This window comes from Syngnathus acus, chromosome 12 (assembly GCF_901709675.1).
Source record: "Syngnathus acus chromosome 12, fSynAcu1.2, whole genome shotgun sequence".
In the NCBI taxonomy this organism is placed as follows: Eukaryota; Metazoa; Chordata; class Actinopteri; order Syngnathiformes; family Syngnathidae; genus Syngnathus; species Syngnathus acus.
The window spans coordinates 10,450,307-10,469,909 of NC_051097.1; the positions used below are offsets into that span (position 1 = coordinate 10,450,307).

At 49.0% G+C, this 19,603-nt stretch overlaps 3 protein-coding genes and 1 long non-coding RNA gene across 6 annotated transcripts; 1 reads left to right on the forward strand and 3 right to left on the reverse strand.

Moving 5' to 3' along the window:
* Positions 1-228: 228 nt before the first annotated feature.
* LOC119131461 (M-phase phosphoprotein 9) lies at positions 229-6,367 on the reverse strand. 2 transcript variants are annotated; one of them, XM_037265915.1, is made up of 23 exons: positions 6,309-6,367; positions 5,315-5,577; positions 5,060-5,210; positions 4,886-4,975; positions 4,331-4,752; positions 4,034-4,254; positions 3,788-3,900; positions 3,573-3,683; positions 3,306-3,496; positions 3,023-3,172; positions 2,804-2,891; positions 2,391-2,564; positions 2,267-2,314; positions 2,122-2,186; positions 1,926-2,027; positions 1,695-1,838; positions 1,405-1,541; positions 1,201-1,335; positions 982-1,102; positions 826-917; positions 592-779; positions 444-512; positions 229-369 (listed from the first exon to the last, which is right to left on the reverse strand). In XM_037265915.1, the coding sequence occupies exons 2-23, from the start codon at positions 5,536-5,538 to the stop codon at positions 265-267; spliced, it is 3,141 nt and encodes a 1,046-aa protein (XP_037121810.1). In that variant the 5' UTR covers positions 5,539-5,577; positions 6,309-6,367; the 3' UTR covers positions 229-264. The 2 variants fall into 2 exon arrangements, with proteins under 2 accessions (XP_037121810.1, XP_037121811.1); XM_037265916.1 differs by having other exon boundaries at positions 592-752; positions 3,788-3,924.
* Positions 6,368-6,519: 152 nt separating this feature from the next.
* Positions 6,520-8,502, reverse strand: LOC119131235 (cyclin-dependent kinase 2-associated protein 1). Of its 2 annotated transcripts, none has more exons than XM_037265501.1 (4): positions 8,155-8,502; positions 7,373-7,453; positions 7,104-7,230; positions 6,520-6,995 (listed from the first exon to the last, which is right to left on the reverse strand). In XM_037265501.1, the coding sequence occupies exons 1-4, from the start codon at positions 8,242-8,244 to the stop codon at positions 6,928-6,930; spliced, it is 366 nt and encodes a 121-aa protein (XP_037121396.1). In that variant the 5' UTR covers positions 8,245-8,502; the 3' UTR covers positions 6,520-6,927. The 2 variants fall into 2 exon arrangements, with proteins under 2 accessions (XP_037121396.1, XP_037121395.1); XM_037265500.1 differs by having other exon boundaries at positions 6,524-6,995; positions 7,373-7,467; positions 8,178-8,492.
* A 410-nt stretch (positions 8,503-8,912) lies between these two features.
* Positions 8,913-19,014, reverse strand: sbno1 (strawberry notch homolog 1 (Drosophila)). The gene is given in 32 exon segments (XM_037265499.1): positions 8,913-10,214; positions 10,393-10,586; positions 10,712-10,788; positions 10,888-11,025; positions 11,121-11,207; positions 11,347-11,441; positions 11,517-11,663; positions 11,738-11,990; positions 12,166-12,237; positions 12,314-12,426; positions 12,513-12,648; positions 12,728-12,859; positions 12,929-13,098; positions 13,176-13,346; positions 13,429-13,641; positions 13,707-13,852; positions 13,931-14,028; positions 14,135-14,317; positions 14,409-14,562; positions 14,656-14,761; positions 14,844-14,979; positions 15,158-15,319; positions 15,429-15,519; positions 15,590-15,723; positions 15,794-15,954; positions 16,049-16,145; positions 16,220-16,320; positions 16,405-16,537; positions 16,604-16,834; positions 16,972-17,067; positions 17,467-17,589; positions 18,881-19,014. Coding segments are annotated over 31 exon segments (4,293 nt in total). The 5' UTR covers positions 18,881-19,014; the 3' UTR covers positions 8,913-10,071.
* Positions 17,835-19,541, forward strand: LOC119131236. The gene is made up of 2 exons (XR_005099616.1): positions 17,835-18,395; positions 19,009-19,541. It is a non-coding gene; the product is annotated as an uncharacterized LOC119131236 (long non-coding RNA).
* Positions 19,542-19,603: the final 62 nt, after the last annotated feature.

Sequence of the window (19,603 nt, forward strand, 5' to 3'; positions counted from 1 at the left end):
ATGTAGGAAAAAACAAGCAAAAGTTGGAATGTCAAGTAACACAAAAATATTTCCTTCACCGTAAATGATGTAAACAAGAGAATGGAAAAAAATATACTGCAGCTGTGTCAAAATACTATTAGTAATGTACAAGCGCTTTGAATCTAAAAATCTGTATGGTACAAAAAATATAGACTTCCAGAAATTTTTTATAAAAAGTATCCCTGAGTGGTAGGTAGTACGTTAAAAACATGGTAGCGAGGCCATGCTAACATTAGCATGCTGCTACGCTATGCTGCCGGAGGAGCGCAGGATGTGGAACCTCTTGAGCGTCATGCGGATGGACCCAAGGTCTCGGTTCAGACGCTCCAGACGTTCCTCTAAGGCCACCTGACACACACACACGTCAAGCTACATGTGTTACCTCCGCCAAGGAGTACGTGGACCATCTTAGTGTGGCTCACCTGGTCCAGCCTAGTCTTCATGTTCACTCGACCACCCGACGTCGGCATGCGGCTCAGAGATGCCTCGATCTGCACCACGCGCACACAGAGTGTGAGACACACACACACACACACACAGAAGAAGTTGGCGGCAATGTGTTGAACTGGCCTCGAGTTTCTCCCGCGTGAGCTCATCAAAAAGCCTCTCAGCCTCCGCCAATGACAGAACTTTGTTGTCAGAAGCCAGGTATCCTCCCGGGCTGCCTCCTCCATCTTCACACGGCAGCTGTGCGTCGCCATAGTCGGGCGACGCCAAGCCGACAGCAGCCTCTACTCGTGGGGAACGACACACGCCATCTTGGTCACATGAACACTATTTCGTTCTTTCGATCCACTTTCTTACCGTGGTGCTCGGCTGATCCAAAGCGTAGCCTGGTCCTGGGACTGCCGCTGTGGAACGAGTGGCGCCTCGTGTGATTGACGGGTGAGTCACGCCTGAAAGATACAAATGGGAATAATGCATGAATAATCACTTTCATTGATAATGACAGCTACTGACCTGTTGCCGAGGTGCTCCTCCCGTGGCATCATGTGACCAAAGGCGGTGGAGTAGTTCTCGGTAGGGCATCGTTTAGGGCTGCCCTTGGCTGGCAATGAGGCAAGTAACGTCTCTCTCTTGGCTGACAGTAAAAGTAAACATTAACAAGAGTCAACAAAATTTTGCAGCACGAGGTATATAAGACTAGAACATAAAATACAAAAGAAAACATGTTCATACTTGGCGTGGTTGCGATGGTGCTTTGTAGTCCTGGCGGAGGCAGCGAGGACGACCGATGGCCGTCCGGAGACAAACTCCTCTGACTTCTGAGCGCACCGCCAACGCCGCCCAGCGATGGCATGTGATTGGCCACCCCTGTGAACACATACGTACCATCGGTGGGTGAAAGCAGAGGAGGGGGACTAGCATGTAAAACGTTCTTACAGGGGGCTCTGCTCTCTGTGGTTCGAGTCTCCTCCATCTCGATCAGCGCCCTCATGATAGGCGACAGGTGGGCGGCGCCCTCCTCCCGGAGTCTGGACGTCGATGGCGTCTGGTCGGGGTCTCTGGCGGCTGTGCACCTGCAGAACCAGAATGCAAATCAAGGCTACTTGACACGAGTCAAGTTAGGCGATGCTAATAGTAGCAATGGTTGTGATTTGTAGGTTTGGCTAGGCTAGTAGTATCAAATATCATGAACCGCACTACTATATCAGCGCAAGAGTCGAACATGCCTCATTGAAGTTTGGGAAGGGAACCCAGAGTTTGTGGCAGCAGCCGGCTGTTGGACTTCCATCCGGGGAGACCTCCTGCGGGTGACATCCGGCTCTGCGTTGCCTCTGCTGGGTGAGTGCAGCAGGTCAGGATGGTGGAAAAGACTGAAAGATGTATTGAAAACATCATGGTGACACGCTCCTCCACAAGTGTGGACGAAGATGGCTACATTAGCAAAGCTAGCCGCTCACCCGGCTCCAGAGGGCTGGGCGGCGGGCTGGGGGGTGTGGCGGACCCTGGCCTGGTTCTCGTGCTCCAATTGCCGTACTTGAGACTCCAGCTTAGAAATGGTTCTGAATGAAGATGATAGCAACAAAGGAAGCGGAAAAACAATGCAATATTTATGCTTTTTTTCCAAATAAATATTGTAGCAATAATGAAAATCACCTTTTCAGGTCTGAAGTGAGATCGTTGGCTTGGTAAAGTTTGTCTTCTATTGACAGCAAGTTGCTCTGTCAAACAAAAAGGAACACTATTTTATTTTTTGCTTTTTTAAAAAAAATCAAACATGGCGATTGTCTTCATTGCTTACCTTTAGTTTGTCGTTGTCCTTCAGCACAGAGTTGTATTGTGCAAGGAGCTGGAAAAAGACAGAAACAAAACCCAGACGTTAGTCAGCGGACATCGCCTTTGCATTCCCTGCTCTCGACCTTCACCTCTTTGTTGGCCTGGACCTCGCGTTCCCTCTTGGCCTCGCTGTCGTCGACCTGCCGTCGAGCCTTCTTCACGGCCGCTGCCTTTTCCTTGGCCGATCGCTTGCTGTCTTCCAGGCGCTGACGCAGCGACTTGACGGTGGCGCCCGCCACCGCGTAACGCTCGGGCCACTCGGCCTGAACAAGGCGTTGGAGACACATTACTTGTTTCGTTTGTGTTCACTGTGAGGATACTGTAAATCCAAACAGGACCTGTTCTTGATTAACCACACTGTAGAACTACTGATAAAAACAAACTCATTCATTTAGATTCTGAAATTGGTTTAAAGCAGTTAAGAAATGTGGAGGGAGAAAAAAAGTGACAGAATAATGAGCCAAGAAGTTGCTGACTGGCATTCCCACAATAAAAAGACTACCAGCTGTTTCTCCAGCGTGGAGTTAGTCTGCTCCAGCTTGTCGATACGTCGGCTGGCTTCAGCCAAGGCTTTCTCCAGATGCTGACACCTGGAAACCATCAAAATAAAAGATTAAACAGGCTATAATGGAAAAAAATGTCTTGTGATCCAAACTTGGGAACTGGAAAATTAACTGCAAAATGAACCAGCAGCCTCCATGCAAATTTTCAGAAAGCAGACCTCTCTGAAAGCATGCGGTTGCTCTTCTCCAGGTCTCCGGGCAGATCTCGGAGCTTCAACTTGTCTCGCAATAGTTGAATCTCGCACTCGTAATACGCCTTCAGGTCAGCCACGTGTCGTGCGTGCTTCTCTCTCAGGTTCCGTCGCAGCCTAGATGGGACAGATGTAGAAAAACATTCAAATAGAAGTGCGAAAAAAGAAAGGCTGGAGTTACGGCGGAGTGACGTGGAAACTGCAGTTCTGTTACTCAATAAAAAAAAGACACGTTGCTGTTTGGACTCACAGGGAAAAGACGACTGGATCTTCTAGAGAACCAGAACCAGGCCTCAGAGTGGTACTGCGGCTACGGGTGGCGTCCGCCTCCTCGCCGGTCTTCATTCGCGGGGTGGGCGGGACTTCCTGGGATTCATCAGAGACGCCATTGAGACTCAGCGGGGTCGTAGAGAAAGGCTGGGATGCCTCTGCAGCCAGGGGCTGCAAAAGTGGAAGTAGAAAGTCAAACAGCAGCAAAAAAGTCAAGAAGGAAATTTAGAGGGGTTACGTGACCTACCTGCAGCGACAATGGAGTCGAAGTCTCGGAGCGTTCCCAGTCGGAGCGTTTGAGGTCCGTCCTGTGCTTGTGCTGGTATAGCTCGCGTAGAGAAACATCTAAGTTCTCAGCCTACAACAGAGGACCCAAAATGTCTGTTGTCAGGCTCCTGATTGGCTCAAAGAGCCTCAGAGGGTAATCCGGGCTGGGCTATGGCTGCAAAAGTGTGTTGTCACCTGATCTGTGGAAGTTTCTTGCAGGAAGAAAGCAGCTCCACTGCCGTTGCGGTCCAGGGCGTCCGGCAGACGGCGATAGAGGTCGCACTCATTCAGACGCCAGTAGGTCAGGCCTGAGAGTAGACAATGACAACTTTCTTTTCATAACATTGGGGAAAAACGGTAGTTGTGTTTTATTGGCGTTAGGCTTATGTGCGGGTCCTGGTAAAAAGTTGAAGAAAACGCCTGATCTCAATAACAAGTCACCTGAGGCCTCAGACGAGAGGCTGTCGCTCCTCCTCAGCGCAAAAGAGGCGCAGGACGAAGCGGTAGCAGGATGTCGGGAGTTTGGGCTCTCCGATGGGCCGAGAGCCAAATTGGCCGGGCTGCGTGGCAGCTCCTCGTACTCGGGGATTCTGGAATTTAGTCTCGCCTTGATTTTCTTGGCTCGCAGTTTCTGCCTCAAAGCCCAGGAGGTCAGCATCTGACTGCACAAATAGCACGATACGAAAAGGTTACGACTGCAACTCTTCGCTCACTACAGAGGAAAGAAGCGTGACCCACCCCGATGTTTTCTGCTGGTGGGCTGCCAGCGGCTCCTCCTCGTCGGGAGCATCGGCGTCTTCCGACCACCGGCGCTCCTGCCTCTCCGCCGCCTCTCCCGTCTCCCAGGCGGACAGCGTGCCGTAGCCGCTGCTGAGCCCCGTGGTAGCTTGCTCATCGACCGGTGGGTTGGCGCCGTCTGACCTGTGAGGCGGTGAGGGGGAGCTGAACGGGGAGAGGGCAGCCGGGGCGGCCAGGCTGTCGCTCTCGCTGGGCGCGCGAGCAGGGAAAATGCAGTCGCCGGCCATGAGCGGCAACAGGAAGTCCTTGGTGGTGGTGATGGTGGTGTCCTCACTGGTTTGGATGCCAGCGCTGTGGGTGAAGTCTGCATGCGGCGGCCGGTTCTGGAGCTGCACCAGCGCTTTGATCTCGTCCTGAATTAACTGCAGAATTCAAGTGAAACTAATAAGTAGAGTAAAAATAATACATTTTTGTTATATGTTGTATTTACATTCAAATGAATGAATGAGTAAATTGGTTCTTAGAAATAAAAAATGGCTTTTGGTGCAGGGCTACCTGTATTTGGCACTGATACTGTTCTTGCTGCGCAAGGATTTGCTCCTGGTATTGCTTCTCCACCAGCTGAAACAGGTGCAGCCATCGGCCCTGAGGTAAAAAAAAAAAAAAAAAAGACAGCGCTCAGCAAGACGCTGGATTAATGGAGCGGGAAGTCAGCTCGCGCTGTCGCACCTCACAATCCTTCCAGACCTGCGGGTCGGTCTCACCGCCGCTGCGTATCTCCTCCACCAGGGCTCGGAGAGTATCGAGGGAGCTTGGGTTAATGAACGGGAGGTTCTTGCCTGAAGTGAACGCGTCATCCTCTGTGCTTATACAAAGACCCCTGAAACGCAACACATACTTTGCTTATGTACTATGACACCTGAATTTTCTTGCATTTGAGTATAGATATGTCGTCAAAATGGGCAAAGAGGCCAAACTCCGCACCTGATCTTACTGCACGGCGGCGTGTACTTGACAGTCTGGCAGGCCGCACTGCCCCCTGTGGTCTGGGAGGCCGAAGGTCTACCCTCAGAGACAGCCAGCCCCGAGGCCGTGGTGGCCTCGGAGGACAGCGGGGACGCCTCGCTCTCCTTGCCGCCACCGGGCCGGCAGTGGCTGCGGGGCCCTGAGCTGGACACATCCTCAGAGATGCTGTCATCTGTGGACATGTTTAAGGGCCTGTCCAGAGGTGGCGGGAACTCTGACAGCTACAAAACAAGCAAACAAAAAAATTATGTGTAACATGCTGCAAAAAACACACACCATCAATTCATTATGAGCAGGTTTTAGGTCGTTTTTCAATTTTATGTGAATATCACATGGACTTTTTTTTTTTTAATCAATGCTTCCTTACATCCTTTCCTGCATCCCTTGAACTTGCTCTTCATCCGTCCTTCCTTGCCTCTTTCCTTCCATCTCAAACCTGTTTTTTTCTTCTTTCCTTTCTTTTGGTACTTGTCCAATACTGCTTTAGAATCCATTGTTTCTGATTTTGACTGAAATCATTTGCCATTTTTAAAACAATGAAAAAAGTCAAATTAATAAAAAGTGCCCCCGCCCCCGTGTCATAAGTAACTTGCTTTAGTGGCCATACATCTTAGAACTAGCGTCTGAGCTGATATGTAAAAAAGGTGACAGACTGTTAAACGCTGCACCCTCGCCAGCTGTAGACGGCACAAATGTCACCCGGGCACAGTGCGCCAGAATCGGTCACCGCTGTCATGTGACGTCGCGAGCTTGTTGTGGTTAACTTGAGCTCGGCGGGCTCCGCTAGCATGCTAAGTGCTAGCTAACTAACAACGCCACGCATATGAATGCCGCTAGCCAACTTACAGGCTAGGCTGAAATGAATTTGGAGGAACCGGAACACAGTTAAAAAGATGTTTTATTACGCAAACATAAGTGCAGATGTAGCAGACGCCACAAGAGTTAACCTTACCAGTTTGTTCGAGTCGTCCTGTCATCCATATTTGTCAGGTATATGCTAGGGAGACGCTGATTGGCTGCTGAAATAACGTTACTACGTCAGTAAAAGTTTCGTCACGTGATTGGTGGACAGTATCGATTGGTTTCCCCATTGGCCAGAATTCAAAACGGAACAATATGAGTGGTTTTCAAGGCTGCAAAACGAAAGGACTGACCAGGACAACTGTATTGAAAATACAATTTATTACACTGTGTAATAAATACATACAAAGATGCAAATAACAGCATTTTCTTTTGATAACAAAACCAACCTGAACACGGATGAATTGACACTCACTCACTCACTCACTCACTCGGTCACTCATATGAAAAATTTGTCTAATCCCTGTACAAGACATTTGGCGTCTACACTTTTTTGCATGCAAAATTTATGGAGAAAAAACAAGAAACCAAGTTCCCCAAAAGTGGGCAGTGGGAAACAAGTTGAGTTTGACTCATTCGTACAACATGGAGTCGGGACGTCTCAGTCCACTTCTGAAATGACATGCAAGTTGAATTTTTGATTTTTTTTTTCTTTCCTTTTGTTTAAAGACGCATAGTAAGAAGTCTCCTTGAACGGAATGTGATTGTCGCTAGGACCTGGCGTTCCTCTCCGTCTCTGCCAAGCACTCACGCACCAGGCCGCGGGCATGGATAATGCCTGTCAACAAGAACAAGAGAAAACCGATAAACATATGGACATGAATACTCACTATATAGCGATTTCTTGTGGACTTTTAATTACCTACTTACTCAACCTAAAAATTACCTCTTTTGAGCCTCTCCATGGCGCTCTTACTGCCAGCGTATGTGGGTCGGATCTCCTTGCCCAGCTCCTCAATAATGGCCAGCAGCTCGGCGTATTTGTTTTGAGGCACCTGGCTGCCGGTCAAGCCCTGGAGAAGCCAATTGAGAGAAATGTGAAATTAAAGCAAGGTGGACATGGTTCACAATCCCACCCAAAAAAAATCACTCTTTCAAACGTGTAGTATATTTTGCCCACACCTGTCCAATGAATTTTGGAAAAATTGGTGTTACCTGTGAGAATCCCAGAGAAGGTGGTCCGTAGTCACTCAGCAGAGGCCTGTAGGATTGCAAATGGGCCAGGTTGGCTGCTGACTGGAGGCTTCCAACTGTTTAAAACAAAGAATTTCAATTCAATTTCAAACTTTAAAAGCTGTCAAAGTTTAAGTGCTGATTTTTTTGTGAGAACAAATCCAGGGCAAAACTAATTTTCCGTTCCGTAGGCTTTTTTCGAAATTAAAATATAAGAAGCACCTAACTACATTTCTGTATTTTAAGGTTGATCATTATTGTAGTACTTTGCGAGCAAAGTATTTGAGGGGAGTAAAGTTTCATGTACTTCCATAAGGTTGCAGTAGCGCGCCTCCGTCAGCAGATGTCCGCAAAGAGGCGCCTCTCGTCGGCGTGGATCAATCAAGCAGCTCGAAGCCGGGGAGCATCATGGACGAGGAAGCGGAGCGAGGCTTCCTCGACGAAACACGACCGATACATTTTTTTACTGTCGCCGCGTAGACGGCGCCCACCCGGGCCGGGAGCGCGACCCCGCACGCCAGCGAACCTCGCGCAAGACGCCGCCGTCGCCTTCGCCCCGGTCGAGTCCGCGTCCGTGTAGTTTTTTCCTCCTCCTTGTCGACATTCGTAATAATGGCGGCTACGAATTAGCCTAGCTCCCAGGATGTGACCCGACATATGTAACCGGACAAAAAAAACTCCACGCACACACACGGGGCTTTCTCTTCAGGTATTCTCCGAGAACCCCCGAATTTAAGCGTCGATTTAAGCGCCTTCGCCGGGACCCACTCGGACGTTTTGTGCTCACCCTGGTTCCCCGAAGTTCCCGGAGTGTGCTGGTGGGCATTGGGCTTGTAAGACATTCCCAGAGACATTGTAAATGAAAGAAATCCAAATGACCCGACATTCAGCGAGGCGTCTGTCTCCCACTTTTTTGTTGTTTACGGCGGCGCCGGCAAACATGGCCGTCACTGGATGTTGACACCCAGCCAGCCGAGGCGAGCCCCGGTGGAAGAAAAGACACTTTTGTCGGCCAAAAGCGGCACGTTTGACCGGAGCCCGGGGCACACTTTAGAAGGAAAGTTGAGCCGCGCTTTTGGGTCACTTTAAACGACTTAGGAGCTTTTTTAAGAGTATTTTGACGTCATTTTCGAGCTCGCTTTGTTCAGGCTTGTCTGAAAAAAAAATTCTTATGACATTTTTTTCTGTTTTCCCAATTTAATAAAGAGAAATGAGTGGATGAATATATTTTTCACTAATCACTTTTTGGGTGAAATAATTACATTAGTGCCCACCTCTGGGCCGCGGACAAATGGTTTGACCCAATTTTGACATCAGGGTCCATCGTGAATGAAAATGAATCAAATTAGCATTTATTATGAAATAGTTTACTGCAGATGCCAAAACCTCATGGTTTGACCCAATTAGTAAAATAGTCTTTATTGCTACATTACATTGACTGTCCATTAACTATTGATAACCTTTCCATCTCTACCCATTGTGATGTCCAAAACAAAAAAATCCATACAAAATAAACAGGAAGTACAAGTACTGTATACCAAGCTTTATTGAGCGTTGTCATTTCATGGGCCACGTCAGCGAGAAAAGATTTTGCTGACATTCCAAAGCCCCGACAGACCCCAAATGCAATATCTCCCAAACCTTAGGGCATTTTTTTCCCCATCATCCTCTTAGTGCACTGAGAATTAAAGTATTCAATATCCTTGATATCCATGTTAAGGGCTGGGCTAGTATGCCCTTTGACCTCACTAGCAAAACACAAGTTCTTGTGTCCACATTTCCTGCTGTCGATGACACCTTATTTGTCACATACACTAGGTCAAGTGCACTAGTACATAAAGCTTAAAATGGATATCAGTATCAAATGAACGCTTAAAACAGGTTTCCATAGATATGCCGATTAAGGACCAGATTAGATTAACGGGCTCTTTCCATACACTCATGAACAATTCAGTACATTAGCAGAATGACTGTCTTACTAATAACATTACAAGTACACGGAGTGGACATGAAATGCTCAAACAGCTTTCCATGAAAGGCAAACTCAAAGTAGAGTTTTGAAGATATGAACAGGCCAGTTCAATATACAACTTTTTAAAAATATCAATGTCCAAAAAAATCAACATTTGCATGATTCTGATTGGCATTTCTGAACCAAGAATAATTGATTTATTTCTCCACTAGCGGTTGTAGTGGTGCCATCCTACGTCACATGATGGAAGACGAAAAGGACGTATTTGATTACGGAATGAGCTGTCGTGGTCAAACACCTGAGAAGACCATTCAAAGCAAACAAAAAAAGACGTCATGCGGGTCAATCAAATCACAAATCTCCAACTTTTTTGGAGTTTCGAGTAATGCAAGTCGAAACAAAGATCCCTCACGACAATCGTGGGAAATGAAACACGGATGGAAAAGTGAAAGTCTGAAGGATTTATTATTGGATTGTAACGTAGCGGTCAGTTTCCAGTGTGGCAGGGGTCCGTCGCACATCTTCTACTCTGAATGTCAGAGGACGAAAAACATCACCCCTGTCGGAATGAGGGGTGATGGCGAGTCTTCCAAATTAAAAGAGAATTTAAAAAAAAACAAAAAAAACATCAATAACCCTGAAACGTTTCTTTTTTTTTTTTTTCCTGTATATACACCAGTCCGCGTTGACGCCGTCCGTCTTGCCATCACTATGTGTTGGGCACGTGGCTCAGACTTTGGGGGTGCAGTTGCTGCCTCTTGTACTGCTCCTGCACGGCCAGCTGCTGGAACTGGTCCGACGTGGACAGCTTGTGCATCAGCGGCGACACGCAGTTGGCCGGAATGATCAGTCCTACATGGGTGAGGGGTGGCGACAATTTCAAATGACGACTGAGTCATCATCACCGGTTGCTAAGCAATTTCAGGGTTCGTCCTCTTTAGCGAAGAGCGTGGGCGGGCAATCCAGAGACGCAACTATTTGTCTCTAACACATTAAAAAGATCATTTTTGATAATATGTATGTGGCTCACCGACGATTCGCTGGCCGTCCTCGGTGCGCAGACGTACGATCTGCACCTTGACGTTGGTGCCGCTAACAGGCGTGAGCACCTCCTCCAGCTCGTTCCACACGCTCAGCACAGAACCACACAGCACGTAATACGTGCGGCAGCGCAGGCCGACCTCGCACTGCAGCCCCACCGAGGCCTTCTTGCAGTTGCCCCGCCTGCGCGCACAAAAGCAGAAGGTTGGCGTCCATATGTAATACAGAGCAGTCCAAAACATCTGATTCGGCTTCGGCCTGAAAAAAATCTTGTCACGTTGCTTGACGAACATACTGTGCATACTTACCAGAACGCATGCGAGCAAATCTTCGCTGACGAGGTGTGCTGTTCGTTCCAGTGTTGCTTGGCGTCTTCTGATAAGACCTGACAACGAGGAACATTAAAATAATTATTGAAACATCAATAAAACACTGTCTTGTTAAGTGCACGGAAACCCCTTGCATAGAAAGTGCTCGCGCCAACCTTCTTAAACTTCTTCTTGATGTCAGCGTACGATTCCAGCTTGACCTGCCTCCCCGTGTTGGGCCGGTAGACCAGGAAGAGCCTCTTCTTTGCGTTCACCTCCTTCACCAAGATGGCTGTCTTCTTGTTGTTCCGTGACTGAGAGAGTCAAACACACACGCGCTATTTGAATCACCTCCCAAGCCAAACTGCCGAGACGTGATGCGACTTAACGACCATCTGATTGAATATACCTGCACATAGAAGCCATCGTCCGACCCGTTCTGTTCTGCCCACGCATGCGTGGCTTCCTCCCAGGACATCCCTCGTTCCACGCCCACCTGCCAAAGCACACAAATGCAGAGAGCTCAAGGTACAAGTATGTTCATAAATCTAGGGCGTTTAGCAAATAGTCTTCAGGGAAAAAAAAGAGAAGTACACGAGTTACTTGCCACCCAAAATACTTTGACAGGGACCTACCGTGAAAAGCTCAACGTGGCCTGACGCCGTGTAGCCCGGCGTCAGGAACTTTTTGCAGTCCAACTTCTTTACCTTCTCATCACCAGAACCAAGATCTTTTAAAAAAAACAACAACAATAAAATGGATTGCTCCATTGTTGTAGTCCATTGTCAACAGAGCCGCCTCGCACCAAGAATGCCCATGTCGAATCTGCCGTTGCGCTTGGCTTCCTGGATGACGGCCGCCAGTGTGTCGGAGAAGTACTGGAACAAGGCGTTCTGCTGATGGACCTCCATGCCCAGGATGCGGTTGAGGAATTTCCCAATGTTGTTATAGTCTGTGGGATCACCACAAATGTAGTTTTTGAAAAGCAGGAATCCTGCAAGACGTGCTTGGTGGTTGTGAACTCACCTTTGTCCAGGGAGAGCGAGTTGTATCTATCCTCCACATTAATGAGCCCACTCCGATCAAGCCCTTTGAACGTCTGAACCGACAAAAGTCCGATCAGGCCCAAATATCCTCCACAGCAAACAGGAGCTCACCGCGATGCTTTGTCATTCGTACCTTTGAAGAAATCTCCTTGAAAGTCCGAGGGCGGCGACACGAGCGGCGTGTCGAGCTTCACTATCGACTTCATTACGATTTCAAGAGCGTTTCGTCCATACTGCAACGAGACAAAATGATTGCAGCGGAGTTGCACAAACACAGGGGAGTACAAAAATATTGCGGCTTCTCATTAAGGCAGAATTTGAAGGGTGGAGGGCTGAGTCAATAAAGTTGTCTTCACGCCTATTTAATGCCTGCAAGATGTGTTGAGCTTAAGCGCATCTTGTGCGTACTTTGTTATCAAAGTTAAACCTGCTGAGGTCTCGAGTCTCCGTCGCTCTTCTGTCTCCGTGCGTGAGCGCCCCCTGTTGGAGAGAAATGCCCAAGTCAGTCTGACATCCACTGTTAAAAACCGATTTAAAAAAAAAAGAATTAACATACAAGACTCTCTAATCTTTTGGCCACGATCGAGGCAAATCTCTGCTCGCCAGCCAGCTCGGAGATGAGGAAGACGTACTCGGGAGCTGTGACCTGATTGGACCTGTGAGTTCTTCCTGCAGGTCACACGGCAACAGTGAGTTCTATTGTGCAAAGTCACAGAGGAGGCGGCGGCAGCGGCGAGTCTCTAGCCACCACCCACCGAACTGCTGGATGGCTCGGTCGGCACTCCACGGCAACTCCAGCGTCATGTGGACCCTGCGGCGCTGATTCTTGACCCGGCGGTCGGCCTGCAGCGAGATGCCCGAGCTGGCCGCTTCCGAGATAATGGCGATGTGCTGAGCCAAAAAAAAAGTAGGAACGGTCATGACTCGAGTCCAACGAGTACACCACCGCTATGGCAAAGTGGTCGTCTACTTTTTCCCCGTCCATGAAACGTTGCTTCTCCGTGAGGTTGAGGATTTCTACGGGAACGTCCAGCTCCGAACGGGACTCGTACGTGATGGTGCCGTCGTCGTTGCTGACCACGCGGCCTTTGCGACCCGTCATCTATAGAAAAAAAATCATACAATTTCAATCATACATTATATCTTATTGCTTAAATTCCACAGTTTCTACCTCAGCAACATTTTCAGGTCCTCCCAGCTCGTCGATGAGCTCGTCCAGCGTGTTGGGTGGCAGCTCCTCGGCCAGCTCCTCCAGTTTGTCCAGGAGGTCCCTCTTCATCTTCTGAGCGTGTTCCACGGCGTCCTGGCTCGTCAAGCAGCTGTTGTCGGGCTCCGCTTTAACTGCGCAACCAATCGGGGCCCGTTGAAAAAAACGGTTCCCTCCAAAAGTGCAATTCCATCAGAGCGCTGGCGTATACCTGCAGTCGGCGTGGGCGTAGGGGCGACGGGGGCGGTGAACGTCGGCCGGTTGGAGCCCAGGCCCGAGGCCAGCAAGGCACTTTGAATGGAATCGGGGTCGATGCTCTTCCTTCGCTTTTTCTTCTTTTTCTCTTTGTTCTTCTTGGGCTCCTTTCGGACAAGCCAGGGATCTGAACAAAGAGAAGAAAACCACGTTGGCACTTCACAGTGAACCCGGTATATTGCGCTTCTTTGAGGACACGTGTCCCTCACCGTCCTCGTCGTCCTCGCCAGACTCCTCTCTGAACGGGTTGAAGTCGTCGTCCTCGTCCGCCGAGCTGACTGATTTGAAGCTGTCATCGCTGTCGCCGTCCCTGCCCGAGTCTTTGTCCGACTCGTCCGACTGGCTCTCGTCCGAGCTTGTGCCCGACAGTCCGCCGTGATTGCGAGGCCTCTTCTTCTGCTGTTTCTTCTTAATCTCCGGGGCTGGAGAAACAATAACACATCATTTTTACCGTCTGAAAGTCAGACAATAACCTTCGTTGCCATACCTTTCCTTTTCTTGCCCTTCTGCTGGGACGTGGAGTCAGTAGGCGAAGGGGTCTTCTTGGCCGAGATGTCGATGCCCAGCAGGCTGTAAAGCTTCTGTCTGTCGGGAGCCGGGAAATGCTTCTCCACCAGGGACTGCAGCACACCTCTGCGACACCAGCCAAGACGTTTGAATGCATTGCCCTTTTGTGTAAAAGAAACATGTTTGGCCGGAGGGAGTTCCTACTTTGCGGTTGACACAAAGTCGTTAAGTTCCCCGCCACCTTCCTCCAAGGCCTCCAGAGTTCTCGCTTCTCCGGTGGACTGCAAGCCGATCACCACACACTGCAATGGGGAAAGTCGGCATTTCTTACAAAGACCAGCTTCAGCTATATCTCCATTCATTATTCATCAATCAAGCGAGACATGCAGGCCGACCATCAAGTCTCACCTTCCCATTCTGGACCTCCTCCCTGGCCAGCTGGACCACCCTCCGGACCTTGGAGGCGATACAAAGGTACTTGAAGAACCTTTGGTGGGCCGACCAGAACTGGCCCCACATGGACTTCTTCATACGTTGCTCGGCATCCATCAGGTTGGCCGCCTGCTGGAACTTTTCCCGAGCGCTCACCCACTGCAAGGGAAGCAAGCGGGACTTCAAGATCAATTAGACACCTTGGTGTAAGGTGAGACTCGGAGGTGGTAAAGGATGGCGGGGGACTCACCAGCCTGACCGATTTGTTGTACATTTGAATGTAGCGATGAGTCAGCGGGACCTCGTCGATCTTGAACGTCACGCCGGTGAAACTCAGCTGCCGGGCGATGTACATTCCCCTCAGCTTCATATCCATGGCGACGATCTCCATGGCGCCCACGCCCCTGAATGAGTTCCCACGTAAATGTGTTTAGCTTCACATTTTGTTTCATGAATGACAAGAAGCTACTTTTTTTTTTTAACGCTTTGGCAATCACCTGCGCTCCACCGCTTGAATGAAGTTGCCAAACTCCCTGAAAGGTGTTTTATGGCCCCAGATGCCCAGGCGGTTCATGTAAGCCATGTTTCTTGGTTCCGAAGCACCTGTTGAGAGGAGAGGGCACACTTTGAGTGCTTGGCAAACTTCGAGTGGTAGTTCCCCCTTGCTCGCCCGCGTTCTACTCACCTGTCGCGCTGGCGTACACCACGCGAGCCTTGGGGAGTTTGTTCTGAAGCTCCAGCACCGCCAGCCCTGTTTTTGTGGGTTTGGACGATCCGATGGGACACACATTTTTAGCCTTGTGACATTCATCGTAGATAATCTGGAGACAGTGGAGTTAAGGAAACGCCGCAAAAAGAAGAATTATCTAAACAACTCCTGCTAGGACACCAATGATTCCCAACCAACAGAGATCAGGAAAAGTCAAATAAAATCTGCCTTGGCTCGGTTAAATTTCAGAACCACTGATCCACCACATCCTCACAAGAACACAAGGATACAACGCCGTCAAAGTCCTCGCCACACCAGTGGAGCAGTTGCTCAAACCTGGTCTTGTACTTGCCGCCCGACTGGCTCTCTCCGATCAGCGACGAGTAAGTGGCGAAGATGACGCCTTTCTTCACACTGCCGTTGTGTTTGGAGGAGATCTTGCCGTACTTGAACTGGGAAAATAAAAGTGGCGTGATGAGCCACGCTGTCAAGTCCTCACACTTCCAGTGGACAAATCATGGAAAACGGACAGAATTGTCTTTCCAATGACATGCATCGTACCTTGTTGAGGGAATGGACCTGGATGTTCTTGGCGCCAATGTCCCTCAAATCCCGCTCGGCGTCATACTTCAAGTCATTGGAAACGCTGAACCTGAACACAGAAAATAGAGAGTAAACATTTCTGTTTGTAACTGTGGCAAAGATCACGAGGAGGTATTTACCATAGCGACCGCTTCCTGCCCAGGAGGTAATTCTCATAGATGATCCCGGCAATGGTGCGACCTTTCCCCACACCGGCGCCGTCACCGATCAGGTAGGCTGCTCGGTCGCCGCTCGGCAGGAACGTCTCGTGTTGCTGCCATGGCATTTTATTTTATTATACATTCTTGACAGACAAGTGTGACACCGAGTGGAGCGCAACTGACCTGTGCGGCGTACGTGATGGCTTCCAGCTGCAGAGCCGACAGGCAGCCGCGGTCGATGACCTCCTCCGGGATGGACAGGCGGTACCAAACGTCCGGCGGGTTGACGCTCGACAGGGAGCTGGTCTCCACCACTGGGTCGGGATGCCGCAGGCCAACTTTCACTGTGCAGGATGAGAGCTACTTAGCAAGAGGTTGGCCAACAAACATCTACTCAGCGACCTCTCCTCGGGCAGGTCGGTACGACACCCCACTTACACTTCATCGGCATGTACTCGGCGTACGTTTCGGCGTGACCCAACTCCTCCTCTTCCTCCTCCTCAGGCTCGTCCTCGTCCCTCGTCCCGGGCGCGTGCTGCACAGTGATAGACAACCGGTAAAGACATCAGTCCGCTTTGCAGACACAATAGAGTGGCGTCTTTGACTCACCAGGGAATGTGAGAAAGCGTGCATTTTGACCTCGTCGTTGTTCCAGCTTCTAACGTTTTCTTTTGCCGGGTTTTCCTTCTTGATGCCGTTGTTCATCTCACCTGCGGGCCAAACAAATTGTTGGGATGTTTACGTTTCGTTGCAGAGCTAACTTGGCGTAAAGACGAGGTACACGTCGATCTTACCGGGCCCTGTGGCGGTGGCTACCGGCGTGGCGATGTCTGGCGGAGGCTTGAGTTTCATGAGCTCCACCAGACTGTTGCCCTTGAGGCTCGAACTCTTGACACCTCCCGCCCTTAGGAGGTCTTTTAACTGGATCTGTTCAATGGGAGAACGCGTGTAAGAGAAAGCGGAGGGAAGACCGGCAAAACGGCAAATTCCAACCTGGTCGGGGTTTGAAGGCACGGCTGTGGACACTGAGGGGGTGGTGATCGTGGAGGTGGGCGTGGACGAGCCTCGTAGGGCGGCGTTGGGGACGTGGACCACCTTGGTGACGGTGATGGTGTGTTTGACGGAGTTCCCCGACAACGGCTTGGTAGTGGCCGTTCCGAGCGACGGAAGCTGATTCAGCTGATTTAAGACAAAGGTGGTGGTCGACGGCTGAGGTTTGTGTTGCTGCAAGACAGAAAGAAAAGTTGATTTTAAAACAGCAAAACCTTGCTATGTGATGATTTTCATCCTCACCATGCATAATACTTTTTTTTTGCATGGCGCTAAGGACTAGTTTAAAAAAAAATCAAATAAAATCTTACCCTGATAGTCACGATGGGACCTGGGGTCGGCGATTCAGTTTTAACTTCCCCAGACTCGTTCCCCAAGCCGGCATCCAGGGCGCTGATTGAGATAGACTGAAAGACAAGTAGTAATGTTATTGAAAATAGAATAGAATAGATCTTTGTCATTGTCACACATGTACAACGAAATTTAAAAAGTGCCAACCGATCAGTGCATAAAATAAATAGAAGAAATAGAAGAAAAAGATTAAAAAAATACAAGCTAAAAACCCACAGAAGAACATACACAGACATGATCTTTTTTTTTTAGCAGCATTTAATGTGACTACCGCTGTAGGGTAAAAACTGTTGGCGAATCTGCTAGTCCTTGACCTAACTGATCTGTAGCGTCTGCCTGATGGCAACAGTTTGAAAAGGGAGTGGCCAGGGTGGGAAGTGTCCTTCAGAATGTTCTGTTTTTTTCTGTGTTCAAAACCTTTAACTAAAAGGAAAGTGAGGGAAAGGCTATCTCACTTGCTGAGCTGTGGAGGAGGGCTGCGCGACATCCTGAGAATCGACGTCAAATACTCCAATGTCATTGGGGCAAATGCCGCTCTCGCTGAGAGCAGTGAGAAGTAAATCCTGTTCGGGATCCATCTGCAAGACACAGACAATCAGTGAAATATCAGCACCGCAAGACATAACATTTCAACACTAAAGGAATGAAGCCTAATTTACAATGCTAAATGTGACAAGTGAAAAATTATATATTCCCCCCCCCCCCACAGTTTTTAGCTAAATTTGTAAACACACATTTCTACAGGGCATCGCAACCTTATCAAAATAACTCCGAATATAAAATATGAATATGACGTTGTAAATGAGAAGGTCGGGTCAAACAAGACACGTGTTTGCTACGTCCGACTTCCTGCTTCCTCTTGACAACGTCGCTACTAACAACTCATAACAGCACTCTTTCAATCTTTTCAACAAACTACTCTGCACATATCACGCAAAGGCGCTCGATCAGACTCAGCATTTGTAGTCGGGCTCATTTCGTTATTTGGTAGCTTAATTTGTTTGCTCCAATGTCCCCGGGCAGGGTGACACAGCTCCGGCCAAGCTAGCTAGCTTTACTAGGCAAGAAGACGAATCCGAAAGCAAACCCAAATTCGCAAAATTTTTTTAAAGGATCAGACGCAAATAGTCGCTATATAAAGTAGGAAATTGGTGGTGTCTAGCCTTATTTTGTTGAATAAAGAAAACATGCAGTCATTATTCTTGTAGTAAACATCTCCATTGAGCTTGCAATGACAGTGCCCGGACGCAACAACCCATGCAACACATTTCGATATCTTTATTATTATTATCGTTATTATTATTTGTGTCGCTGGATGAGGTAGAGCGTATGCCGGAGGACTAATGGCGAGAAGATGAGATCTACTTTCTGGACCGGTCGCCAGGTACGGACCAAATGAAAATTAAAGACTCATCATGACTTGGTAAACAGCCCCGCCGAGATCCCAATGTCAGTCGTACGCCTGAACGGAACACGCTGGTACCTGAACGCAACATCTGGACTGTTTGATCCTGTTTAGCATATTTAACCTTTTAATATTATGAGATTAGCCGCAACTTGAAAGGGGTTCAGACGCAAGCGAGCCAGCTAGCTAGACGTGTTAGATAACTGAAGACGCGAGTTCACCAAGGGCGAACCACGGCGGGCGTCCCCTCCGGCTGCGCCCCGTAATAGGGCCACTTAAACGCGGCTAAGTTGGCGGGGTTGCCTCGCCTGGTTGTGTCATTGCTGCGGCTAAGCTAACGTTGGCGACGTTGAATCGCAAGAGGCAGCAACCGCACACCGGGTAGTTCTTAAAAAGAGCACACACGATAATCCCAACCGTGCGGCAAATTCTTGTTTTTCCGACGTAGTTTCGAGAAGAGTTACCTTACTTGAGTGGCGGAACACGGGGCACTCTACGTCCGCAGTGAGGGTGCCTCGCCGCGAGGGTTCGGTTGTTGTCCTGTCCGCGCCGCTGCTCTCACGCCATCTTCTTCTTCTTTTTTTTAATCAAGCTCTCCGCCGCATGCTGGTCACGTGACGTGCGCTAGGCCTCGCTTAGCCTCCTCTGGTTCCGCTCCTCCCGTCGTCGAGTGGATCGTCCCGGCGTCGTTCCACCAGCACCAATGCGGCTGTTGGAGCCGCCGCGCCGCCACGACAACGCATCGGCACAAAGGACAAAGATGGCCCTCTTTGATGCTTTTGACGAAAACGACAAACATCGCATCGGCCAAACGTAGTAGCAAAGCATCACGTGACCCCGGGGCGAGTCTTCTTTCTTCTTCTTCTTCTCGTTTGACTTGAATTGATACTTCGCAACCTGGCGCCACCTGTCGAACTGGAAGTGGGGAACAGAAACTGTGGAATTGATTTAAAAAAATATTAGAAAATACATTAAATGTATTTATGTATGTTATCATATAGGTACATGTATTTCTGTATTAAAAGGGCTTCTTGTAATTGTGGAAACGATGTGACAATGATTTCTGAGGTTAGGATTTCACCTGAAATACATGTTTTAAAATATAAAATGAATATTTCATGTCTAGATTTGTGTTAAACGTATTTCTCCTAAACATGTATCCGCTATTCCAGAAGAGGGTGAAATAT

Coding starts and splice junctions, on each gene's coding strand:
- LOC119131461 (XM_037265915.1), bottom strand. CDS start 5,538: ATGTCCACAGATGACAGCATCTCTGAGGATGTGTCCAGCTCAGGGCCC. Junction 4,976..5,059: donor AGGTCTGGAAGGATTGTGAG/GTGCGACAGCGC, acceptor TTTTTACCTCAG/GGCCGATGGCTGCACCTGTT. Junction 2,315..2,390: donor AGGTCCAGGCCAACAAAGAG/GTGAAGGTCGAG, acceptor GTCTTTTTCCAG/CTCCTTGCACAATACAACTC.
- LOC119131235 (XM_037265501.1), bottom strand. CDS start 8,244: ATGTCTCTGGGAATGTCTTACAAGCCCAATGCCCACCAGCACACTCCG. Junction 7,454..8,154: donor AGCACAAAACGTCCGAGTGG/GTCCCGGCGAAG, acceptor GGAAGCCTCCAG/TCAGCAGCCAACCTGGCCCA. Junction 6,996..7,103: donor CATGGAGAGGCTCAAAAGAG/GTAATTTTTAGG, acceptor TCTTGTTGACAG/GCATTATCCATGCCCGCGGC.